At 37.5% G+C, this 27,932-nt stretch overlaps 1 protein-coding gene and 1 long non-coding RNA gene across 3 annotated transcripts; both read left to right on the top strand.

Annotated features, from left to right (window-relative positions):
• The first annotated feature begins 598 nt into the window (after positions 1-598).
• LOC128610259 (butyrophilin subfamily 1 member A1) lies at positions 599-18,774 on the top strand. 2 transcript variants are annotated; one of them, XM_053629461.1, is made up of 10 exons: positions 599-693; positions 814-873; positions 12,319-12,678; positions 15,145-15,423; positions 15,688-15,798; positions 17,053-17,085; positions 17,543-17,569; positions 17,900-17,923; positions 18,066-18,092; positions 18,216-18,774. In XM_053629461.1, exons 2-10 carry the CDS (start codon positions 816-818, stop codon positions 18,755-18,757), a joined length of 1,461 nt encoding a protein of 486 aa, XP_053485436.1. In that variant the 5' UTR covers positions 599-693; positions 814-815; the 3' UTR covers positions 18,758-18,774. The 2 variants fall into 2 exon arrangements, with proteins under 2 accessions (XP_053485436.1, XP_053485437.1); XM_053629462.1 differs by lacking the exon at positions 18,066-18,092.
• On the top strand, positions 6,505-10,151 carry LOC128610279 (uncharacterized). Its single transcript, XR_008386326.1, has 3 exons — positions 6,505-6,614; positions 8,028-8,373; positions 9,638-10,151. It is a non-coding gene; the product is annotated as an uncharacterized LOC128610279 (long non-coding RNA).
• Positions 18,775-27,932: the final 9,158 nt, after the last annotated feature.

Below are 27,932 nucleotides of genomic sequence, written 5' to 3'. Positions count from 1 at the left end.
TAGAAAACAAAACAACACTCACATAATTGGTCACACCAGAGTGTAATTTTGTTATCTAGAATAAGTTGTGTTCTACTTTAAAGTTGTGATGTTTTTGTGTCCAGAGAGTTATGTAAGTTTAGTGGTGTTATAAAAGATGTTTTCGAGAGAACTCTCACAGCTTTTCCTGCAGCAGAGAAATTCACCTGATTAGCCATCATATAAAGACTTAACTGTACAGTTTGGTTTGAAAATGACTTAAGGATTTTATATATATATATATATATATATATATATATATACACACACACACATACACACACACACACACACACACACACACACACACACACACACACACATATATATATATATATATATATATATATATATATATATATATATATATATATTAATTAGTAGTGTTCCTCAAATTTAATTCTCAAGAACATATTCAAGATGGATTGAATGATTGTTTTAGGTTCAGCATTTTAAATTTGCACCTTTGTAACTTCATCTGAAATTAGTCACCTCAAAGACACTGCCTCCATTTTTAGCATGTTTCCTTAAAAAAAAAAAAACAAAGTTTTAGTTCCTCATTTAGAACGAGGCTACACAGCTTACATAAACGAAAGTACACTAAACTGAAATTGTGAACCTTTTGACAGACATTTTAGTGTCTTCTTACTCAGAAAATTATAACTTTAAAAAGGAGTGAGTATTTAGATTTTTTGGTAGAATATATGTGCATTAAATTGTGCACCTAGAGTAATTCATAAAATGTTATTTATCTTGTAAAACAGACTGAAGCAATAACGATAAACTGTCTTTCAGGGATGATGTTTTTCTGTGTGACTCTCCTGATTCTCTTCAGCTTCATGAAATTTCAATCAGGTATGGAGAAAAACTATTCCCTCTGTGTGTGTGTGTGTGTGTGTGTGTGTGTGTGTGTGTGTGTGTGTGTGTCTTTACTGTGAATTCAAAGGTTGTGATGTTTTTGTGCCCAGAGTTCTGTAAGTTTTAAAGAGTTATAAAAGCTGTTTTTGAGAGAACTGATCTCTGAGACCTGTTTCACAAAGCGAATTGAAGAAACTCTCTGCAGTGTCAGAGTTAGAGTAAGTTTTGAGTTGACAAAACCAAGCAAATCAAACCGGGTTAATTAACCCTCTTACCCAGTATGGCCAAAAAACTGGCTTACCCATCTTTGATCTATTCTCGTAAGGACGATATACCGGCTTGGTCGTCTATGCCAAATCCCCGTAAGGCCGATATAGAGGATTTACAGTGTAAACGTTATCCCCGTAAGGCCGGTGTACCGGCATTACTCTGCTATGATTCCTTACTTATTTAATTATTATTTTTTAACCCGGAAGGTTGATGACGTCATGACGTCACGACGTGATTACGTTATTACGCCGGCATTACGATGAAGATCCAAGCGTGAATATTGGTGTAATAGTAGAAGTGAACTAAAAACGCCAAAGCGAAAAGCTAATCATGTTCCAGCTAAAGTCACACCTACAGTGAACACAGGTACATCTAAAACAGTAAAAAAAATAAATAATAAAACATACACAGTCACACAGGCGAGAGCGAGGATTCTAGATACTGACAGCAGTGAAAGTTCAGGTGATGTTGAAACCGAAACTGATAGAGACGCAAACTCTCCTGATTCAGACCCTGATAAGTCTTCATCTTCAGCATCAACCAGTGCGACTGACACTGCAGGGGTCTGGAGTCATAACAGGACCATTTCTGTGCATTCGTGAAAACACTACCTGCTGGTCTGATTATCACCAGAAACTTGACTTTTGGCGCTAAAATGCATTTATTTATTTATTTATTATTTACTTGAATTTATTCAAAGGCATTGACCACGCTGATGCTGGTATGGTACTTCTAAATGAGTAGAAGGATTTTAGCGAGCATTTTTCGTCATTTCTCTAGTTAAGAATTGTGCTCTAAGTGGAGTAAAAACACTGAACTGCTTAATTTTCAAAGTAATATTACACAAATACATTATTATAAGTTGTTTCAAGGCCTAAAAATGTTCAAATTAAAATGTTGATTTTGGGGCCAATTTTGGCCTGGGAACTCAGGGTTGGCGTGCTGTTTCTATGGGGAATATAGGGTTGTGGGACATAATACTGTGGGAACTAAGGGGTAAGAGGGTTAAGCTTAACAGGTTTCATGATTCTGGTTATCAACTTTCTCAGTCAACCCAAGTTGAATTTAAACCTACGCTAACCACAAAAATCACACCGTTGTGACTGCCAAAGCTTGGGAATATTGCTGATTGTGTAAATGCCTAAGTTTACTTTACAGGCTCACAATAAGAATAAACAGATTGAAAACTTATAACCCCAACACATTTCATGTACTAACCCCATTTCCATAAAAGTTGGGATTTTTTCTAAAATGCAATAACAACAAAAATCTGTGATTTGTCAAGTCTTTTGAAACTTTAATTAAATGACAAAAGTACAAAGAAAATATATTCAATATTTTCACTGACCAACTTAATTTTTTGTAAATATGAACACATTTAGAATTTGATGCCTTCAACACACTCAATAAAGAACACCCTTCCTTTTAATTACACTTTTTAATTGTTTGGGAACTAAGAATACTAATTGTTGCAGATTTGCAACTGGAACAGCCATGCTGTTGTAGCATGTGCAGAATGAGGCCTGGAATTGTACTGCAGAAATATCCATGGACTTCCTGGGAAAAGACTTCCTGGGAAAAGCCATGGGCACTGATGCACTCCCATACCATCACAGATGCTGGCATTTGCACCTTTCACTTCTTACAGTCTGGTTGGTCTTTTCCCACTTTGGCACGGAGAGCTTGATGTCGGTTTTTCCCAAAATCAAACTGAAACGTGGACTCATCTGACCACAGCACACGTTTCCACTGGCTTTCAGTCCATCTGAGGTGAGCTCTGGCCCAGAGAACTCAGTGGCATTTCTGCATAGAGTTGATGTGTGGCTTCCTCCTTGCGTAATAGCATTTTGGGTTGCACTTTTGGATGCAGCGGCGGACTGTGTTAAGTGACAATGGTTTTCTGAAGTACTCCCAAGCCCATGTGGTTATATTTACACAGTAACTTGACAATTTCTCAGGCAGTGCCTCCTGAGGGCTCAAAGGTCACGCACATTCAACAGTGGTTTCCGGCCTTGCCATTTACACAATGAGATTTCTCTGGATTTCCTGAATCTTTTCACAATATTATACACTGTAGATTTTTGACAGACCTAAATTATTTGCAATCTTGCGTTTAGCAATGTTCTTTTTGAACTGACTGACAATTCTCTCATGAAGTGGTGAGCCTCAACCCATCCATACTTGCAAAGACTGAGTTTTTGGTGGCTGCTCCTTTTATGCCCAGTTCTGATACCCTCTCCTCTTACCAATTAACCTGATCCTCCAAAAATGGTGTTACTTGAATATTCTATAAACTTTCTGTCTTATTTTGCCTCTAGCCCATCTTTTTTTTAGTGTTGAAGGAATCATATTCTAAATTTGTTTATGCTTACAAAATACAATCAATATCATGATGTTTGGGCTTGGCCATGTCTAGTGGTCGGATGTTATACACAGCAGCTAAAAAAATTAAAAATCTTCATAAAAATGTTAGTTAACATGAAAAGCAATTGGATATTAAGACTTTTGTGTATTTTTTCATAAATCTTCTCAATGAAAAATGAAATATATTTAATCCTCTGCAGTTTGGTTCTCAAATTAATTGATGCATTGTTAAAGATGTTTATAAATTTTTACTGAAATACAAAACAAATACACTGATTATAGCTCAAGTGCAGTGTCACAATATGAAGTGATTTTGATGTTGACTTGAGCTGATATGTTAGCTAAAAAATATATACAAAAAATTGGGGTTACGCATGTAACCCTGTTCCCTGAACGAGACGTTGCATTTAGCATAACAGTATGGGAAGCGCCTTGTGCGCATGACCGGTATCTGAAGTTTGTGTAAAATCATGCCTCTACTTATAGGTATGACAGAGCTATGCAACGTCTCGTTCCCTTCTCAGGGAACAGGGTTACATGTGTAACCCCGACGTTCCCTTTCAAAGGTACGGCCTGTTCAAAAAGACCCAAGACCGAGGGTCACTGCAAGACACTCGAGCCCGGGGTGGAATGAATATCCACGGATAGCCAGAGCAGTGGACGTAAGTACAGAGAGCCCTTACTGGACACAGCAGGTGCATCCTCTCTTGTTCCAGTGTGAGGAACAGAGGAGGGCAGAAAGCCTGCATCACCACAGGGTGGGCAGCCGATGTAGGCACTTTAGGAATATAATCCGGCGTAGGCCTTGGCTAATCCAGGTTCAAAGTCAAGACAAGAAGGGGCAACAGAGAGAGCTTGTAGACCTCCCACTCGCTTGAGAGATGTCAGGGCCGGTAGAAGAGCTACCTTTAGAGTCAGAAGCTTCTCAGAGGCTGACTTTAAGGGCTCAAATGGGGCCCCTGACAGACCTTCCAAGACCACAGAAAGGTCCCAGGAAGGTATGCGCGGCCTGCAGATGCGCCACAGCCGCCTGACACCACGCATGAACTTCGAAGTTAGAGGATGTTGCCCCACAGAGGCTCCATCAACCGGGGCATGGCTAGCCGAAACAGCGGCCAAGTAACCCTGATTGTAGAAGGAGACAACCCTGCTGAGAAATGTTCTTGTAAAAACTCCAGGACTGTAGCTATTGCGCAGTTCACTGGATCTAGCTGACGTTCCTTACATCACAAGACAAAAAGCCGCCACTTGAGCATATACAATTTCCTTGTGGATGGTGCTCTAGCGTTTAACATGGTCTCTACAACCTCAGTTGTGAGACCAGAATCTATGAGCTGGTGCCCCTCAGGGGTCAGACCCACAGTTTCCATAGTTCTGGCCGAGGGTGATAAATCAGCCCTCCGGCTTGAGACAGTAGATCCCTGCGGATGGGAATCTCCCAAGGAGTACAGTTAGTTTAGTACCCGGATGCCCTGGAGTCGCAAGGGAGCCAGAGCAGCATCCATGCACTTTGTGAAGGTGCGAGGGGATAAAGCTAGCCCGAAGGGAAGAACCCGAATTTGGTATGTGTTGTCTCCAAATGCAAACCTCAGGATCTTCCTGTGTCTGGGCAATATTTCTATGTGGAAATATGCATCTTTCAGATCTATCATCACAAACCAGTCCTCGAACTGAATCTGTGGCACGATAAGTTTGAGCGTCAGCATCTTGAACCTGTATGTCCGAAGAGTATGGTTCAGATGACGCAGATCTAAAATTGGCCGCATACTCCCATCTTTTTTGCGGACCAGGAAATAACAGCTGTAAAAACCTCCCTCCCTTAGGGAACGGGGTACATGTTCTATGGCCCCATTGTCCAAAAGGGAACTTACTTCCTTCGCTAACATCAGGCTCTGGTCTGTGCTGACTACTGTGGTGAGCACACCTCTGAACCGGGGGGGGTGGTCGAGCTATAAACTGGTCCCGGTAACCCTTTTCTATGGTAGACAGAACCCATGGAGACACATTTGGCAGTAGTTTCCACGCTGCCCAATGGTCTTTTAGTGACATTAACTATTCCACATTTTACTGGAGGGAAAGCATCAGATTTTCATTGCCCTGTGACAGCTCGCTGACCAGAGAACACTGAAAACTTGGGGACCGCCTTGGCTAGGGGAGGCCTTACAGTAGCACTGGGGGCTACCTACCCTAACAACCTCATGTCCCCTGATACGTCCCTTCACGGCCCCTCAGGACCGCTCTTCTTTGCCTGCTTGGCCTTTATGACCATTCTCAGATCAGGCCTAGTAGCAGACCGCGACTGTGGCTGCCCGGTTCCCCTGGCTTTCTGCGGGGGTTGGAGGGCTGCCATACTCACCTTCTGTGTCTCCCTCGCACTAGTGCTGGCCCAGGCTTCACTCGTGGATGCCAGGGTGAGCTCGAGACAACAGGGAAGGAACTGGCTTTTTTGAATTCCGCCATATGTCGAACTCACTCAGCAGGTCTGCTTGGTAGGCCTGCAACACTGTCATTGTCTGCAGTGACCCACAAGCAAGACTACTACCTCATAGGCCATGCCCACCATTGCCACGGTGGCCTTACACAGTGGTTTGGATGGCAGAGCCAGCCCCCCTAATTACCTGCCATCGATGGAGAGAGGTAGCTCGCAAGCGCCTCCTCCATCTTCAGCATAGTTAAATAGCCATGCCGTTCATTCCCCACAATGACCGAATAATCCAACATTGTGGGTTTATAAATATGGCTTATGCATGGTTTTCCCCCAGAAGCCTGATATTTTGTCATGCACTTCTGGAAGAAAGGGGAGTTTCTGCAGTGTGAGGGATTTACTTTCACTGGGGAGAAAAAGGCTCATCCAGCCTTAGTAATCACTTCAAGCAGCTCTTTATATGCTGCTCTCCGTTTTTAACACATCCTTCTGGCTCCTCGGAGTCAGAGAGGAATTGTTACTATTATTTTTGTGTGTGTGGTTTTTTTTTTCCCCCTTTTGGACTTTCCATAGCGGAAGGAGGAGTCGCGACGCGAGCTCCAAAATCCAGCGGAGAGACGAACCCGGAAGACAGAGCAAGAGATAGAGCAGCGCTCATCAGCGCTGATTAAAGCAAAGAGTAATGTTTCTTTTAATTAATGTTAAATGTTAGTAACCTAAATTTCCTCTGTGTGTCTGTGTGAATGTTTCACGTGTGCCTGGGTACTTTCCACTTCAACAGTCCGTCTGCCAGAACTTCCTCAATCTCATGCTGGTGTGCTCTTACACAACCACATTTTCTCGTGTCAACTATCGGAACTTCCTTGTTCTCGTGCTGTTGTGTTCTTATGCAACTACCACACTGTCTAGTTTTAAAAACCAGCTGTCTTTAGGGTTTAAAATTTCACTTGACTCTTCACTATTAATTATTTATATTTTATTCATTAGTTTATATACTTTATATTTTATTTTATCCCAAATGTCCTATACTTTTGAATAGGCTCACTGTCTGAGCTTGCCAGTGGAGTGTTTTGGAACAAGATTCAAGATTTCTATTTGTCATATACACAATTATATACAGTGGTGCTTGAAAGCTTAAGATCCTTTAGAATTTTCTATATAGCTGCATAAATGTGACCTAAAATATAATCTGATTTTCACACAAGTCCTAAAAGCAGACAAAGAGAACCCAATTAAACAAATGAGACAAAATATTATAGTCATTTGAATTATTTTTTCCCCTCAAAAATCTGCAGAAAATCTGCGTTCTAAATGAAAAAAAAATGCTAAATTAGTACGAAATTAAGCTCAGTTGAATCCCCCTTTCTTTGTTCTTCAGATGTTTATATAACTTGATTTAACATTCAGTCAATTGTACATGAGTTAGAAAGCCATGCTTCTGTTAACAATAAAGCCCCGTAGCTGACAGTGCAGGTAAGAGCAAAACATGAGCCAATAACACAGAATTGTAAATCAGTAGACCATAAAGACAGGATTGCGTAAAGACAAATCTGGGGAAGGGCTACAGCTTTATGGTCCTAGAGAACATAACGACATCCATCATTCTTAAATGAAAGAACCTCAGAACTTGGCTTAGCACCAACGCCAAGCTGAACTCTGCAAGTACAGGGACATGAGCTTTAGTCTGTCCTAACCTATGAGCCTAACCATAAAGGAAATGAAGACATTATGGAGAACCTGTAGGATTTGGTAAAATATTTATATTATTTGAATATTTGAAACTTGTTCTGCTCATGTGAAAGGCAGATCTGAGTCTCAAATTCATAGAGCTACAATTAACAGGAAAACATTCACTCTTAGAAAAGTTTAACTAGTACCCATAAAGTTCCAAAATTCATGCAATATACAATACAAAATGTTCATTACACTGTGCAAAACCTTATGATCTATTTTAGATCCAATCCATCAGAATGTCATCTGAACACGTGCTTCAACAGAATAGGCATGAGGAAAATCTGACCTTTTGTACAAAGCAACAGTTAACATGGTCAATATAAATATTGTGTATGTCCCCCTTGTGCCACCAAAACAGCTCTGGCCTTTCGGTCATGGACTACACAAAACCTCTGAAGGTGTGCTGTGGTATCTGGCACCAAGACGTTAGCAGCAGACCCTTTAAGTCCGGCAAGTTGTGAGGTGGAGCTTCCAGGGATCAGACTTGTTTGCCCACCACATCCCACAGATGCGCGATCGGATTGAGATCTGGGGAAATTAGAGGCCAAGTCAACAAACATCTTGAACTCCTTGTCATGTTTCTCGAAGCATTCCTGAACAATGTTTGCAGTTTGGCAGGGCACATTATTATGCTGAAAGAGGTCACTGCCATTAGGGAATACCATTGCCATAAAGGGGTGTACTTGGTCTGTAACAATTTTTAGGTAGGTGATACGTGTCAAAGTAGCTTCCACATAATTACCAGGACCCAAGTTTTCCCAGCAGAACATTGCCCAGAGCATCGCACTTCCTCTGCCAGCTTACCTTCTTCCCATACTGTAGTGCATCCTGGTGCCATCTCTTCCTCTTGTAAGCGATGCACATGCACCCAGCCATCCATATTATTTAAAAGAAAATGTGATTCATCAGACAGGTCACCGTCTTCCATTGCTCCATGGTCCAGTTCTGATGCTCACGTTATCATTTCTGGGTGCTTTCAGCGGTGGGCAGGGGTCAGCATGGGCACACTGACAACTTTCTATTATAGCCAGCATTAACTTTTTCAGCAATTCGTGCTACAGTAACTCATCTGTGGAATCGGATCAGATGAGCTAGGTTACACTCCCCACACACATCAATTAGCCTTGGGTGCCCATGACCCTATTGCCAATTCACTGGCTGTCTTTCCTTGGACCACTTTTGGTAGGTACTAACCACTGCATACTTGGAACAGCCCACAAGACCTGCTGTTTTGGAACTTTGAGAACTGACTTTTCACTTGCTGCCTAAGATATCCCACCCTTTGACAGATGCCACTGTAATGAGATAATCAGTGTTACTCATGTCACTTGTCAGTGGTTTTAATGTTATGGCTGATTGGTGTATACACACCCCCACCCCCACACACACACACATAGACACATGACATGGTGTACTTATTTAAAAAAAAAACTACGTGTCTTAACTAAATTAGATAGGTACAGCAATTAAAGCATTACCCTACCTTCTAGGTTCAAATGAGGATTTCAGACAGCAAACCACACAAATCTTAAGAAAAAAGTAACACTATATTAAATTGTTTCAGGTTTGTGCAGAATAAGAGGGAAATATAAAAATATACAATAAGCCTGTATATGGGGGAAAAAACTCCCCAAGTTCAAAGAGCTCTTTAAAAAAACAAAATCTGTCCTTTACATCCAAAAAAAAATTACTACCCAGATAGTTTTAAATCTTGTGATTATTGAAATGACAAAAAGTGTCTGTGTGTTGTCTCATAAATCTTTTATCTGTTCTCCAAGTACTTCTTGTAATCTGGATGGAAAAAAATTCCAGCCCACTTGGTGGCATGCTGTAATGTAATGTGCTGTAAAGGATCTCGATGGCTCACATTTTCTGGAATTGGCATACATCAAATGGAAGCACACTCAAAAAAAAATGTACTCAGTTTAGGTGTTTAACTGTCAGTTTAGGTGTCTAACAGATATACAGGGTTTTGAGATCTCTTCTGATTATTACTTGTGGCTGCTTGTTCAACACATCCAAAATGTGGGAACCACACATTTAACAACGCAAAATATATCTCATTTACAAAATACTCATGCATATTACTGATGTATGATTAACCAGTCATTATTAGCAGATTAAAACATGTTTCCCACATTAAAGTTAATGATATTTCAATGTAATGACCAACACAGTGCCTAATAACCATGTCCATAATGCATATTAATGAGCAAGGATTTCAACGTTGGTTGTTTTTTTGTTGTTGTTGTTGTTGTTGTTTTAATAAAATAGTTTTATAAATGTTTCACAATGTACATAGTTCAATATTTTTAACATAAATCCATGTTAATATAAAATATTTTAGTCACAAAATGTTAATTAGGCACATGAGGTACTATAAAAGATGAACTCAAATAAAACAAACTCATCAGTTATCCAAAGCAAAATACTAAATGAAAGGGAACTCTTTTCACAATTTCTCTGAAAATAAACAATTTCAAAACACACACACACACACACACACATATATATATATATATATATATATATATATATATATATATATATATATATATATATATATATATATGCCTCTGCTGCCTCTGTTGAATTATTTTTATCAAAATGTAACCACCCCCCCACCCCCCCCCCCCCACCCACAGTGATTAATGCTACTTCGCCAATACACCATATAAAATACCTAAAATAAGGATATTTTTAGAATAAAGCTAAGTAATACACTGCAACAGAGTATGTGAGCAAAGTAGAGTGGTGTGACAATCCAATCAATATTCCATTCTATGCGCATGTGCTCCACTCGTATCTCTCACGCTTACTGGTAAAACTAAGTTTGCTCAAATCCCGCTCCGACATGAAATTTCTTTGCAGTATACTTGTTTCTGTTTGCAATACATTGCTTGAATAAAAGTCTTTAAAAGATATTTGTGTGTGACATTCTGTTTTATACATTTATTTTAATTTATTACATTAAATTTATTCATTTAATCAGGGGCATTAGCTGGACTGTTAATCATCCAGGTCTTCTTTTTAAAGATTCTTTAACAGCTGCAAGAAATAGTAGTCTATAAAGGCCCACTTTCGTTAGTGATTGATTTTCATGAATAAAGACATTTCAAAAACATCCCCCTCTGATTTTTTCATAAATCGCACCCTGTATAAATAAGTACACCCCATGCAAATTGTTTTTTTTATTTGGACAAGGAAACATTTGATCCTCTTTGAAACAGTGCCCATTAATAAAGGTAATACACTCTATCAAATGACACAAAATTGACATTTTGTTTTAATTTTCATAATTTAAATTAACAAAAAATAAAAAGCAGATCAGTCACATTTACATTTATCACACCTTCAAATCCATAAAATTAGAATCAGGTGTTCAAGATGGGATGTCGGTGATTAGAACCTGCTTAGGGAGTGCAGGTGGAACCTGTCTTATTTATACCCCTCTCATATCTAGTGGCTGGTGTTCCTTTTGCTAATGAGGTGTTTGGTATCACAGGCCTTCAGGAAAAAAGTTTGTGGATGCCTATGAGTCTGGCAAGGGATTTTAAAAGATCTTCAATTTATTTGAAATACATCATTCCACTGTAAGGAAAATAATTTATAAATGGTGCAGATTTCAAATGACTGCCAATTTGTCCAGGACTGGCCGTCCCAGCAAATTCAGCCCAAGAGCAGACCGTCTGATGCAAAAAGAACTATCCAAGAACCCCAAAATTTCCCAAAATCAGAGGATCTGCTAGTAACTCTTGCAGTTGTTGATGTGAATGTGCATGCTTCTACAATCAGAGAGAGATTACACAATTTGACCTGCATGGGAGGCATGCCCGGAAAAAGCCTTCGCAAGACTTTGCCAATATATAGGCAAAGACCAGGCCTTTTGGAATAATGTGCTCCCGACATGTTTGGTAAAGACCAAAGACAGCGCCTCATTCCAAATGTGAAGTATGGTGGTGGAAATGTTATGGTTTGGGGTTGCTTCACTTCCTCAGGGACTGGAAAGTTTGCATCCATTGATTCAATTATAAATTCTGCATCATATCAAAGAGTGCTTGAAGATAATGTGAGGCCATCTGTCCAAAAGTTGAAGGTGAACTGAAATTGCACCTTTCAACAGGATAATGATCCTAAGTTCATTAGCAAATTCACCAAGAAATGGCTCACAAAGAAGAAATGGAGCGTTATGGAATAGTCAATGTTTAGTCAAAGCCTGGCTTTCAATCTCATTCAAATGTTTGGGGGGGATTTGAAACAGACAGTACATGTAGGAAAACCCTCACACATCTTGCAACTGAAAGAATATTGCATGGAAGAGTGGTCAAAAATTCTAGCAAGCCTCAATGTCAATTATGCAAAAAGCCTACAACAAGTAATTTCTGCTAAAGGGGGCAACACTAGCTTCTTAGGCCAAGGGTGTACTTACTTTTTCAACTGAAGAATATCACATCTATTTATATTTCTGTTGAATAAATGATTGAAAAAGCTATATTAATAACTTTATTAATAGGCACTGTGTCAAAGATGATCAAATGTTTGCTTGTCCAAATATGTCACAAAAGCCAACAATTTCCATGGGTTGTACTTATTTTTTCACATGACTGTATATACTGTATATCAAAATACATTATTTTGTTTATTTTCAGAAAGCACAGAGCGATTAAATGTCATTGGTCCAGATGTTCCCCTTGTTGCTGTGGCTGGTGAAGATCTGGTTCTGCCCTGTTTTATCAAACCCATTACCAGCGCTGTGCACATGAAAGTGGAGTGGTTGAGACTAGAGAGAGGGGTTTTATTAGTGCATATGTATGAGGATCTTGAAGACAGAAATGAAAAGCAGGCTCAGTCCTTCAAAGGAAGAACATCACTGTTCAAAGAGGAGCTACAGAAAGGCAACGCTTCACTCAAACTCTCAGCTCTCCAAGTCTCTGATGAAGGAGATTACAAGTGTCTTATTGAGGACAAATCCTGGTATGATGACATCACTGTTCACGTAACTGTTGAGGGTAAGGTCCATTTCTCCATTGAAAGTTTATACAGTGAACTATTTATTTATTTGTGTGAGTTTTTGTATGGGAGTTAACAAACTGATTGATTAATCACAGATTTGAGTGTTTGAGTGTTTGAGGCTTTTTGGTTCAAACATAAATCTCATGATGCACTTAGACACATCATCTCTTAATCACCAAGACATCATCACATCATCTAAAATCATCTCTTTGCAACCTGGGGTCACCCTTGCCCAGGTTACCCAGTTGGGGATGATCAGGCCCTGGCTTGTGTCCAAGTAGTATAAATTCTTTGACTTACCCATTCATCTTTCAGCATTGCCAACATGTGCAATGCAATACACACCTCCCCACTGACTAAGGCTGTAGCAAGACCCACTGGCACTGTTAATGCATGCTCAATGCCACTGGTTCCATATGGATTCCTTACATTACACCTAACACCACTCAGACATGTCCATTTAACACAACCAGAGCTATACAGACCTCCCCAATGACTAAGGTTTTAGCAAGCCATACTGGCACCATTAATGCATGCTCAGTGCCACTGGTTCCACATGTATACCGTATACCCCACAAATATGTATATCTAAAACAACCAGAACCGTCCATGCACAATAAAATCCTCTGTGCTAAATTAACACTGCTCGGTGTCTATATGAATCCATTCTACAGTGTAAAACGTAACCCTGAAACAGTGTTGCAGTTAATTACATAATTAAGTGATTAATTAAGTGATTATTGACCATTAGTGATGACACCTGCTGTTAACAAGCAGAATCAGTGAAGGAAAGATTAAGGTTTAATTTAACACCGAGGATTTTTCTGTGTGCATTGACACTGTGTACAATGACACACCAGCACACATCTCACCCGTATGTATGTAGCATGTGTGCAATGATCATTCCCTTTGATCCACAACCATTTAGATAAATTCTCGGCTGCCACTGTGATGGTTGGTTCTGATGTCTTTCCTCTTCTGCATGCCTGTGATGTCCAGGTGGTGTTAAGTAGAAAGTATGCTTCACTTTTTACACGTACGCTAGAAGCAGCGTACAGAACGCATGATGGAAATTTCGTCACCAGCAGAGTACGCACGCCGCCTGATTTTTCTAACCGGTCGCACATGCGCATTTAATTCTTTTGCACTATTTAGTTGTTCCACAAGGTGTCAACAGTGACCCAGGGCCATTGATTCTCAAGGTAGTTGAAGGAAAAATGGAATAAATGGAAGAGACGGAAATGAGTGCAGGTTAGAAAATACCCGCACTTGTATAATTCTAGCCTTAAACTGTATACAGTTTTGTATATGGGTGCTAATCGTGGCTAGAGATTACCGAAGCATTGTTCTTCGTGTTGTTGTGATTCTTCTTCATTGTCGTCCTTCACACCAAAAGACCTGCTTTACTGCTCTTCACTGATGCTAGGCCAGGGGTAGTACAAGTTGTCATAATGCGCATGCATCAACCACCTGTGTACATGTACATGTCAAATGGAGTATACTTTGAAAGGCTATGCTTATGACTGTGCGCATACACTAGCATATGTGTAAAAAAAAAAAAAAAAAAAAAACGGAGTATAGTAGAGGCTTTAAGCCTTCACATAAACTGAGCTGCAAAGCTTCTGCAGCCCTCACCAGTGGGCTTGCACTGTGCTTACCACCGCTGTCTGCACACTTTTCCACCAAGTCTACATACTTGGCTTTGACATAGGAGGCCTTTCATTGGCCTCCTCCATCTGCTCCTCCCAGGGCACTGTAAGCTCTAGCATGAGCACCTGTTTTGATGTTTCTGAATGCAGCACTATGTCTGGTCTCGAGGGGATTTCTGTGATGTTTTTGGGAAACTGAGCTGCTTCTCCAGGTCCACCCTTATTTGCCAGTCATGTGCTGTTCCAAAGAGCTCTGCTGCTGCTTTAAGCTGGAGCTTCTTTCATGCTTTGACGAAGGCAATTGCCTGCCTTGCTGGTTGGAGGTACTTGCATTGGTCTCTGGTATTGCAGATGGTGTCAGCATTTGCCTTCAGCACCTGGTCATGCAGCCAACAGTAGCGACCTTCACTTGGGCCTTTGGGGCAGCAGCTGAGAATGTGCTACAGTGTTCCTCTTCTGAGGCACAAAGGACATTGTGGTGATTCAACCTTTCCCCAGCTGAAGATGGTGGATGGACTTGGTAGGATGTCAAACATGGACTGGATTAGGAACTTGATGAGGAAAGGTTCAGCCTGCCACAACTCGGACCAGAAGATCTTCCAATCTAATGCCTGTTTCCATTTGGTCCATGCACCTTGTTGACGCATACCCACTATCTTTCTAGCATGCAGCTTCTTAACCCCAGCTCTTACCTCAGCAGGGAATAATAACCTATATTGTGAAAGTTACATTACTTGCTTTTTTATTTTTAAGTTAACATTTTAATTTGATTCCACTATATTTAAGACAATAATTTTTGGTTATTGACTGTAGTTCTGGGAAGCCACCCAGTGATCACGATGGAGAGTTATGATCACTCAGGAGGGATTAATCTAGTGTGTGAGTCCAGAGGCTGGAAACCTGAACCTGCGGTTCTGTGGATGAACAGAGAAGGAGACACTCTGCCTGCTGAAGATACACAGATACACAGAGACACTGAGGGCTTCAGTGTGAAACGCCGCGTCACTGTTTATGATTATAGCGACTCCAACAAGTTTTACTGCAGACTTCAACAAAAACATCACATGGTGGAGTCAGAGGTTATCATTAATAGTAAGTGTCTATGATTTAAAAAATAAAACACTTCAACTTAGATTTAGACTGTAATATTCTACTGTAACCATTATAGATGATGTAATTAATAATGAAACATGATCATTATGAACACACTATTTTTGCAGCAGAGCTTATATATTATTTTTATTATATTTATTAGTAATTTTTCTTCAGTTCTCTCTGTAAGAGTGTGTTTTGCAGATATTAATAGTTCTTGCACAGTTTCCTGAAAAACTAACACTAAACTTGGTTTCATTTTAGGAACAGTCTTTGATGCTTTGAAGCCTGATGTCAGAATTCCAATCTTAGCAGTTTTTATTATTGTTGCATTGATGACTGTTATAGTACTAATAGTCATCTGTCACAAGAAAGGTAATAGTTAAATAATTTTCCTTCATAAAATCTCTAGCTTAAATTATACTGCAGTTTATACCATAGCTATAGACTAAATATTCTCAACTCTGTTCCCAGAGAACCCCCTGTCCTGCATTTATTTTATTTATTTTTTTGGTGTGTTTTCCCTTCTCTATTTTCAATTAATAGGAATTTGCAATATTCTTATTAGCATTGAGTTATGTAAACACCACAAACAGATTGTCTTTTTCAGATTAAGAAAATATTCTGATTCCCCAAATTCTGATTCCCACCCTTGGAATTGGCCTGTTTTAATGGGAAATTGTTTCATGTAAACAGCTTATTCATAAAATCCACTGCAAGGATATATATGTGCATGCTCAGTCCACAAGGAATTGTTGGTAGCAGTGGCAGCATCTTGAACAACAACAATGTATACAGGAATATTCCAATGTCTGGAACATGCCTGCAACCTGAATATAGACCTTAAACAAAATTTGATGTGCATGTATATGTATTCACTGACTTAGTAGTGTTTTGCTCAAACTCTTCCCCTCGGGACCCATGATTTAGAGACTCAATTTAACATGGTGAATTTCACAAGAAGGACTTGCTGTCCAGCGCACAGCTGGCAGGATTCATTGATGGAAATAAGTCAGAATTCAAGCAGTTGATTCTCGTTTCTAAAGACAGCTAATTAAACACGTAACACTGAATTTAAACTGGATTTTTTATAAATCGCACAAGCAACTTCAAATTGAAAAACCGCCACAGGGTTGATCCTACCTATAGCACCATGCATAGTCATCAAATTACTTTTCAACTGCTTGACTTATTTGAATTTCTTAACCTACATTTTTAAGACCTGAATTTCAGATTCATTCAGAACTATTATATTAAAATTAAGATTCACATTGAAAATGTTCAATAACCACATTTATACCCCAACCCCCCAGCATTACACATTCAGGTTCAGGTTCTTCTGACTCTCATTTCACTGCATAGAGGGTTCTGTAAGAAGAGTAGAGATACAAACACATCACTCACAATACATTTAATTACTTGTTTTCCATACGGCTCATAACTGACCTGTAACTGGAAGTGTGCTCAATAATTTAACAAATAAATAACATCAGACAGTTACATTTCATAACTGCAGTCTGATTTGTGTTGTCCATTTACATTATCAATATATTACACTGCTAAATCTATTTATACTTTTATTTATATAGAATTAATACTAAATACTCAAAACAGTTTTCTCTGTTTTAGCCTCAGAGCTTCGGAAGGAGAAGAGATACGCAGGTGAGAATGAACTTTCTGTGCTTTTAAAATCATACTGATTATGAATTAAGTTATAATTAGTTACTAATTAAGTTAGGTATCATCAGTAAATATCACCCTGTTAAAATGTATTCGATAAGGTAACTGGGAGGTACAGGCTGCTGTAGTGATGTACCTTTGACCCCAAAAGTAATGAAATGCTTGTATGTATTCTGATAAATTGTTTAGTCTAATTTTCTAAAGCATAAGATAATAAAGCACAGTGTAAGGTCTAAACATGAAATGAATTCTGCTACTGTCTATAAAACTGTATATTATAGGAGTAGAAATAGTTAAATAATAATCATAAAGTTAATAATGTGAACATGTGTGGTTTTATCCAGCACACATAATGTTTGAATGAAAAATAGTTTATTAAACAATATCCTACAAGCGTCTTGATCCAGACTAATATGATTTTTTTTCTGCCTCTTTTTAGAGCTGCAGAGACAGAGAGTGGAAGATGGTACTTACACCTGAGTTTGTAAAACTTTTAGAACCTTTTTAACTGAATTAGTGAAGAACTTTGAATAGATAAATTAGATATGTATTTATAAAGAAGAACAGATAATTAGATTTATATTTCTTTCCTTTCATTACATTTCTCTATTTGGGGGAAAATCTATGAAACTATACTTGTTTTTGGTATTTTAAATATTGATTTATTTTATTTTTGTTTGTACTTTTGGTCTGTAGTGTACATATTTTTTCAATATTAATTATTGTATTTTATCTATTTTATTAAATCTTACTGTATTTGAATAAACTAATACAAATATTGTTTCATGTTTTACAGAGTTTATAAAGAAGAGGTTGGCAAGTAAGAACAAGTTATCTTCAGATGAATGTTTGAGTGTGTGAGTGTGCATATGTGTGAATGCATGTGGGGTTTTTTTGTTTTGGTTTTTGTTTGTTGTTTTTTTTACCTCAGAAACTAAAAATAAATCTTTTGTCTCTTACAGTTTTTAAAAACCCCCAGAAAAGCTGTGGTACACACACATGCGTGCACACACACACACACACACACACACACACACACACACACACACACACACACACACACAAAGTGTCTCTGAATGATTAATTGGTGTGTGTGTGTGTGTTTCTCTCAGTGGATGTGACTCTGGATCCTGATACAGCTCATCCTGAACTCATCCTGTCTGCTGATGGAAAACAAGTGACACATGGAGACGAGCGACAGCATCTCCCTGATACACCACAGAGGTTTAATACATGTGCTTGTGTTGTAGGACATCAGAGTTTCTCCTCAGGGAGATTTTATTATGAGGTCCAGGTCAGAGGGAAAACTGCGTGGACATTAGGAGTCGCGAGAGAGAACATTAACAGGAAGACGCGTATTAAGGCAAATCCCAACAATGGATTCTGGATTGTTGAACTGAGGAATGAGAATGACTACCTGGCTCATGATGATCTTGATGTCCGCCTCACACTGAGAGAGAAGGTGGAGAAGGTGGGGGTGTTTGTGGATTATGAGGAGGGTCTGGTCTCCTTTTATGATGTGAAGTCCAGCTCTCATATCTACTCTTTCACTGCTCAGTCTTTCACTGAGAAACTCTATCCTTACTTCAGTCCTTGTAATAATAAAGGAGGTAAAAATTCATCACCACTGATCATCACTGCTCTTAATGAATAAATTTGTTTTATATCCCATTTTCATGATTTTTACTTTTGTCAACAGTTGGCTATAATCCTCAATAATTTGTGATTTTAGACTAAACTTTTTTAAATAAATACTGTAAAATGTTTAAATATGTAGATTGTAAAATGAAGTGTGTTCGAGATATCATCATTATCTTACTTCAGCAGTTAAAATCCGATTGAAGCCATTTTTAGAAATTCTATGAAGACACAAAGATGTCAGCCCAGTTACTGGATTATTCATTCTTTGTGTGATGTTAATCTGATTTTGTTTAGAAACTTTGTTTATAAAGCACAAACCTTACAAACTTAACAGCTCAGTGAATGACAGCACTCTGTCATTTCTAACCATAAAGCACAGTAAAGTGACTCCATGTGGGGGAAAGTGTCAGAAAGAGTGAATTAAATGAGTCATTGTTCTTCATGGGTTTAGACTTTAGGCTGTTGTTTGGTGCTATTTATTTTCTACTTAACTTGACCTCTTCTAAGCAAATATTTTTAATATTTTTTTTAGAATGTATAAAGCTCAGTAAAATCAATTATTGATTAGATGTGTAGGAATGTAATTCAGCGAAAGTTAATGTTAGGCTTGTGAAACTAAAACCTAATAAAAAAGGGGATTTTTTTTTTATTGCCTAACGAGTGTCAAGCACAAAGATGGAATGTTTGAGGTAAGTGAGTAATTTAATGTGTGTGTAGGCTGTCAAATAGACCGTATTAAATTACTCATGGACTCATGATGTACTGGCAATTCATCCAGGGTGAATTCTCTCTCAATTCACACAGTGTTACTGGGAATGTCTACGGATCCACCATGACCAGGATAAAGTGCTTACTGGAGATGAATGAATGAAATGAAATAACTCGCTTGCCTAAAGTCCTCCATGTTAATTTCTCACAGCAATCTCATTTCTAACACAAGCTAACAAAGAAATTTAATCACTGACTGGCACAAAGCTCCTCATTCTGAAAAGTATTTGGGAGAAACTCCATTTGGAAATATATCAGTCTTAAACGCAAGCAAGCGAGAAAGAAAGAAAAACTGTAAAATTGCTATTTTGAAAGACAGAATTTTAATATAAAATGTACAACCACAATTCCAAAAAAGCTGGGATGCCATGCAAGCTGAACTGGCAGGTCAGTTCAGCACCCGGACTCTTCTACTATGAAGCCATGCTGTTGTAATAGATGCAGTGTGTGGTTTAGCATTGTCTTGCTGAAATATGTAAGGCCTTCCCTGAAAAAGACATCATCTGGATGGAAGCATATGTTGCTCTAAAACCTGTATATACCTTTCAGCATTGATGGTGCTGTTCCAGATGTGCAAGCTGCCTATTCCATTGGCACTAATGCACTCCATACCATCAGAGATGCAGGCTTTTCATCTGAGAGCTGATAAAAGGCCAGATAGTCCTTTTCCTCTTTAGTCCTCTGTAGTTTAGAGGATGCGGCTTCCATGGTATCCAAAAAGAATTTAAAATTTTGATTCATCTGAATACAGAACAGTTTTCCACTTTGCTGCAGTCCATTTTAAATGAGCTTGGGCCCAGAGAAGACGGCGGCGTTTCTGGATCATGTTCACATATGGCTTCTTCTTTGCATGATAGAGCTTTAACCAGAATTTGTGGATGGCACACGAACTGTGTTCAGAGACACTGAGTTCTGGAGGTGTTTCTGAACCCATGCAGTGATTTCCATTACAGAATCATGCCTGTTTTTAATGCAGTGTCGCCTGAGGACCCGAAGATCACGGGCATGCAATATTGATTTTCACCCTTGACCCTTGCGCATACAGAGTTCTCCAGATGCATGTATGATGAGATTTACATTGAGGAGTATTATTCTGAAATTTCTCCATAATTTGTGGGCGCAGTTTTTCGCAGATTGGTGCCCATCTTTACTTCTGAGAAATTCTCTAAGATATTCTTTTTATACCAAATCATGTTACTGACCAATTAACCTAATTAGTTGCAAAATGTTCCTCCAGCTGTTTCTTTTTAGTAACACTTATTTTTCCAGCCTTTTGGTGACCGTCCCAAGTTTTTTGAGACATGTTGAGGCCATCAAGTTTAAAATTACCTTACTTTACATTACATTTACATTTATTCACTTAGCAGACGCTTTTATCCAAAGCGACTTACAAATGAGAAAAATACAAGCAAAGCGATATATCAAGCGGAGAACAATACAAGTAGTGCTACTATACAAGATCCATTAATTGAGTTCCAGAAGAAGCAAAGTGCACAGAGTTTTTTTATGAGTTGGTTAGGTGTTCACGGAAGAGGTGGGTCTTTAGCTGTTTTTTGAAGATGGTAGAGATGGTAGAGATTACTCATTTGATAAATAACATTTAATATGTTTTCTATGTTCTATTGTGAATAACATATGCGGTTATGAGATTTGCAAATCATTGCATTCTGTTTTTATTTACATTTTACAGTGTCACAACTTTTTTAGAATTTGGGTTGTACATGGAAAATTTTACACATGATTTGACACATGCATCTATGATGTCATAGATGACACCTACAAGAACACTTTACAGTTGGTATTGTGTCTGTAAGTCATTCCTTTAAAATGCTATTGAGCTTTACATTAGGGTCTATTTTGTGTATGAGACCATTTGGTAGTGACATACATGACAATATTTACATATGACCTGATATGATCTGATAGTTTATTTTATTAAATATCAAAAATCTAAAACTTGTGCATTATAGCTGTCACCTACATGAACACTTTACAGTTGGTTTTATGACTGTAAGTCATTATCTTCAAATGCTGTTGAAATTAGAAATGGGTATACCAATGTCGTATGTAACTTTAGAGACGGTCCCTTAATTTCCGCATATCTGCAAACATTGAACGTCCAATGTCAAGCCAACTTTATGCCAGTTTTACAACAACCACTTCTCTCCCTCATTTTGAACTACTACGACTCCCACAGTCCCCCCAATTCAGCACTGGGTTATCTGACAGCGTGGGCTTTCCACACCTGTGCTTGACTAATTATCATTCTGTTTAGATTTTTAAAATATCAGTGTGCTTTTTATTGGTTATACATGGTGTCATTATCTGAAGGCAGCGGCTATTTACACTAAGTGAAAATAAATAGCGATATTTTCTATTTACACTAAGTGACAATAGCGTTACATTCTATTTACACTAAGTGACAATAGCGATATTTTCTATTTACACTAAGTGACAATAGCGATATTTTCTATTTACACTAAGTGACTAGCGATATATTCTATTTACACTAAGTGACAATAGCGATATATTCTATTTACACTAAGTGACTAGCAATATATTCTATTTACACTAAGTGACTAGCGATATATTCTATTTACACTAAGTGACTAGCGATATATTCTTTGTACACTAAGTGACTAGCGATATATTCTATTTACACTAAGTGACAATAGCGATATTTTCTATTTACACTAAGTGACAATGGCGATATTTTCTATTTACACTAAGTGACAATAGCGATATTTTCTATTTACACTAAGTGACAATAGCGATATATTCTATTTACACTAAGTGACTAGCGATATATTCTTTGTACACTAAGTGACTAGCGATATATTCTATTTACACTAAGTGACAATAGCGATATTTTCTATTTACACTAAGTGACAATAGCGATATTTTCTATTTACACTAAGTGACAATAGCGATATATTCTGTTTACACTAAGTGACAATAGTGATATTTTCTATTTACACTAAGTGACAATAGCGATATATTCTATTTACACTAAGTGACAATAGCATTATATTCTATTTACACTAAGTGACTAGCGATATATTCTTTGTACACTAAGTGATTAGTGATATATTCTTTGTACACTAAGTGACAATAGCGATATATTCTATTTACACTAACTGACAATAGCGTTATATTCTATTTACACTAAGTGACTAGCGATATATTCTATCTACACTAAGTGACAATAGCGATATATTCTTTGTACACTAAGTGATTAGCGATATATTCTTTGTACACTAAGTGACAATAGCGATATATTCTATTTACACTAAGTGACAATAGCGATATATTCTATTTACACTGACAATAGCAGCATCTTCTTAGCGATATGCTATTTAGCGATATATTCTATTTACACTATATAAAAGCAGCAGTTCTTTGTGGAAATAATTGTTTGATGCTATTTATACTTGTGACAGATATTATTTGCACATCAGTATTATTCTACATTAACAGGATGCAGTAATAACAGAGTGTAAATGACTATATTTCTTAAAATTATTAAATGGATGCCACCTCACTGGGACAATAAAGCCCTCCCTACACCTACCTCTAACCGATAAACACTTTATTATTAAACAGTCGTTAGGCACTTTATTTCCACTTTTCAAATATTTTCTTTATATTTATTGAAAATAAATGTCTTTCCAACCTCATATGTGATGGAAAAGGGAGAAGAGTGAGTTCGGTAAAAGGCAGATTCCAGCTCGGGTTGAACACGTCAAAAGCTACTTTCAGACACCACACATCCTACAGACTACTCCACTGTAGACGTTATGTGGAGTGAGTCTTATTTAATCTTGTGTGGCCCAACCAGACATTGCCCTCCATTTCGGCAATGTAAAAAAAAAAAAAAGAAAACGAAAGAATTTTTTTTTCTTCCCCTCGCTTGGGCCCCAAGTGCACATGGGCCCCTGACACCCATTGGATAATCCAGCCCAGCTAGAGAGTTAATCAAGATTCAAGAAATTTATTGTCATATGCACAAGGTTCAATGTATAATGATATTCTTCGTTTGCACAGGTGCAGAAAATAATAAAGAAAGGAATATAATAATAATAATAATAATAATAATAATAATAATAATGTTTACAATAAATGAAAAGCAAATAATAAATTTTAAAACAATTTAAAAGTATAAATGTATAAAGAATAAAAGATAATAAATAAAATACAGTGGTTTTAAGATTGCAGACTGAAACAGTATGACAGGATAGAAGACGTGTGTGTGTGTCTGTGCGTGTGTGTGTGTTCAGAATTCTTCTTCTATACAGTCATCCTATTTCAGTCTGCACTACATCATAAAACCACTGAATTATTTATTATTTTTATTCTTTATACTTTTATACTTTTAAGTCTACTGTAAGTACAGAATTTTGCTTACATTTTAAACTGCGTGTTTCTAGTGTGTGTGTGTGTGCGTGTGTGTGTGTGTGTGTGTAACCTCAGGAACTAAAAATGAAAACTTTGTCTCTTACTTTTTTCACATAAAAGCTGCAGCTTGCTCTCGCTCGCTCGCTCGCTCTCTCTCTCTCTCTCTCTCTCTCTCTCTCTCTCTCTCTCTCTCACTCAGACAAGGAAATGCAGTGGCAGTCATTTCTAACCCATGTCACAATAAAAATATCCAACACATTAAAAAAAACATTATTTAGGCTACCATCATTAAAATTCTGAGGAAATTATCAGTTTAATCTATTAGCTAGTGTATAAACATATACATGCTTTTATATCTTCTCTTTTTTTAGCCATACTGAGTAAATGGGGAAACGGCTTTTCTGCCAAGAGCTCACACAGCTGATTTAAAACTTTTTTCCATGGGATTTGCCTTTTATTATTATTATTTTTATCTTTATTATTAATTTATTAGTAAAATATTGATTTGTTTATTTTGCAGTGATTGTTTTCAGATAGGAGTGTGTAAGTGTATAGTGTTGTGGTCTTTCACTGCCATCTAGCGGACAAATAATATAACAACTTCATAAAACTTTACAATTTATTCTGTAGAGATGAAAACTCCTCACTGCTGGATAATATCCATCATTTACACTAAAAACAGAGAAACACGAAACAAACACAAACCCCGAGAGGAACTGATAAAAATGTGGTTATATCTCTACACACAGTGGATGAGTGTTTATTTGGTCATTTTAAAATGACTTTAAAACGATGGGATAAATTAAATCTGATAATAAAGTTAATTTACTATCAGGTGAAACAATACACACCTGTCGAGCTCATCATACATTTCACTGAATTCATATTTTTTTTTCACAAGAGTCATTTTGAGTAAACTGTAAGTAAAGTAAAGAGCTACAGTAAGTACAGACTGTAAATAAATTCACTGGCGTCCTGCTGCTTATTGAATAATCCTGATTATTTGATGTTGGAAAAACCCCAGAAAACAAAACAGTAACTAGTATGATTGAGAAATGATTTTATTTAAAGTGCTGGTAGAAGTTCGGATGTAGAGGAAAATATATTTTAAGTAAACGTTACACTAGCTACTTTTATTTTGGTGTGAGTTTGAAAATGTCTCTGTTCTGTTTCTTTATCGAAATTTTCTCATGAAGTGAGAAGTTCTGTGTGTTCGTGTATGGGAGTGAAAAACTGATAGACATTTATAATATTGAAATATATAAGGTTGAAAATCACACATCTGTATTTATTTATTTATTAACATGCTTGAAATTCAAGTTTTCTTTTTTTCAGTGTTTAGATTCATGTCTTAATATCCTGGTTTAAATTCAGATTGAATAATTCAGTTGTCAGATATTCAGAAGTCTGTATTCAGGTCGATAATTTCAGAGCTCAAATTCTACCAGTCAAATTCAGCTGCATAATTCAACACGGAAATAACTGAAGTTAATTGAACATCCGGGTTACTCAGGGTTCGGCAAAGGCAATCGAGCTCCTACCATTAAACCCCTCCCCCTCTCGGGAGCGCGCCTGTATCACTATAGCAACAGAACACTGCGAAGGCAATCGTGGATTTGAATCAGATTAATAAAGAAAAGTGTTTTATAACTATCGTGTTATTTCTTTAACCGGAGTCTGCAGCGGGAGTGTGGGGGGAATTAGTGAATTATAACGGAGCACCTGATATCTGTGTATACTTTTTATTCATTCATTCAGAGGAGAGAGGAAGGAGAGAAACAGATTAACATCAACTCATTATAGATCAGACTCATTTATCCTGTGGAGATCAGACATTTTAACAAGCTTCACTTGTGAAAATGAAAGATTATAATTTTAGTAAAACATTGTGTGGAAATAATGTATTATTGTGAAAGAATGATGTGTTACAGCATGTATGTGGAAAAGTGATGAGTATAAAACTCTTTGCCTGTCAATGGTGAATGTTGTTGTTGTGGTGGACAAAGAAGTCGAAGAGATTTATAATCATGCAGTTAAAAAGAATTTAAAAATGCAGTTTGTCTCCATCATGGACTTTAGAGTCACGTGCTTTCTTCCAAAAACTAAAACTTACCAGATATTTATCACAAGAGACTCGCTGAACTTATTTTCTCCATCAGGATCAAGTATTCCTCAAATGTTTTTCTCTCATCTTCTGTGACTCTCTCTATGTTTTTCCTGAAGAACAAAAATTACAAACACAAATAAATGACTAACGTTTCAGAAGGAAAACATTTTATATATCTTTGACTGGCTCCTACCATCAACTGTACAAGTTTTCTCTTTTTACAAGAGATCATTTAAAATATTTAATTATTTAATCTTCTACAAATCCTCTTATAAATCCTAATGAATCCGATCCACTGATGATGATTTAATATTTTTTACCTGCAAACTCACATCTCACTCTGTGTGTTTCTCTAAGTGGATGTGACTCTGGATCCTGATACAGCTCATCCTGATCTCATCCTGTCTGCTGATGGAAAACAAGTGACAGATGGAGACATACAACAGAGGTTTAATAAATATCCTGATGTTCTGGGAAAGCAGAGTTTCTCCTCAGGGAGATTTTATTATGAGGTGCAGGTCAGAGGAAAAACTGCGTGGGATCTTGGAGTCGCGAGAGAGAACATTAACAGGAAGGGAGACATTAAACTGAAACCTCAGAATGGATTGAGGACTGTGTGGCTGAGGAATGAGGATGAGTATAGGGCTTGTGCTGATTCTGATGTCCCCCTCACACTGAGAGAGAAGGTGGAGAAGGTGGAGGTGTTTGTGGTTTATGAGGAGGGTCTGGTCTCCTTTTATGATGTGAAGTCCAGCTCTCATATCTACTCTTTCACTGGTCAGTCTTTCACTGAGAAACTCTATCCATTCTTCAGTCCTTGTTCTAATGCAGGAGGTAAAAATTCAGCACCACTGATCATCTCTCCTGTAGTTAACACTGAATGAATTTTCATCACACAGATTCAATCATCTATTAAATTGTGAGAATAAAAAGTTAATATTTTACTTTTTCTGGTAAATTTTAAAAATGTATATTCCCTTTTAAATTGCTGTAAAGTTTATTTTAATACCTTGGGGGGGGGGGGGTTGTTTTGTTTTTTGCACAAACAAATAATTTTAATCCTTACGTTTTTTGTACACATTATGGGTGGGTTACACCAATAAGGATTAAGCTTAAATCTAGATTAAATCAAGCTTTATCTAATAATTCTGTTGCAACAAACTTTAAACCTTGTTTAAAAGTAAGTAGGTTTACATTTAAACCATAATTTTAATCCTGGATTTAATTTCACAATAAACCAGGATTAACTATAATCTTGTTGCTTCATCACTTTAAACTCAGATTTAAATTTCAGTTAGGGATTAAATTTAAACTTGCTGTTGAGGAGGTTTAAATTGTCAAAATGGCAGCACTTATTGGTAGATTGGAGAAAATGAGTTCCTCACAGAAAAATAAGGCACCGTCTCAACCCTGTTGAGTTTTATGATGGTGCTGAATTTTCAAACAAGTACCGATTCAGCAAGGAAACGTGTGATTAGATTAAACCAAACAATTGAACCTGCAATTAGACATGGAAGTGACCAAAATGCAGCCAGAGCTGCTCCATCTCTGATGCTTTTACATGGACAGCAGTAATCTAATTATTGACTTTACTCTGATTAAGATAATATTGTGATTAAGGTGTTTACATGAGTCGCTTTTAGAATACTCCTGTCATGTTCCCGTTTTACATGTTATAGAACATAATTAGATTAACAGCCCGCGTCATTACGTCACCGCGCCACGCCGTCCGACGTCCCTAGAGAATTTCACGTATCAACATACAGTTTGTCTTCGTTATGGTACCGTATACAGTTTTGGGTGTTTTTATTTAATTTTTTTACGAACGCTTTAAGTGCAGTTAATTATTTGTCCCTTCTCTCATGTGCTGCATCTTTTTTCACTTTCACTTTGAGGTTTTATCAGCAGGCTTTCAGAT

The sequence above is a fragment of the Ictalurus furcatus genome, chromosome 7 (genome assembly GCF_023375685.1).
Source record: "Ictalurus furcatus strain D&B chromosome 7, Billie_1.0, whole genome shotgun sequence".
Classification (NCBI taxonomy): domain Eukaryota; kingdom Metazoa; phylum Chordata; class Actinopteri; order Siluriformes; family Ictaluridae; genus Ictalurus; species Ictalurus furcatus.
This window is presented reverse-complemented; position numbering and strand designations above follow the sequence as displayed.

Bases quoted from the DNA above. Each gene is read 5' to 3' on its own strand.
- LOC128610259 (XM_053629461.1), top strand. From the start codon at position 816: ATGATGTTTTTCTGTGTGACTCTCCTGATTCTCTTCAGCTTCATGAAA. The intron at 15,424-15,687 runs GTAAGTGTCTAT...GTTTCATTTTAG, and splicing joins GTCAGAGGTTATCATTAATA to GAACAGTCTTTGATGCTTTG. The intron at 17,086-17,542 runs GTGAGAATGAAC...GCCTCTTTTTAG, and splicing joins GAAGGAGAAGAGATACGCAG to AGCTGCAGAGACAGAGAGTG.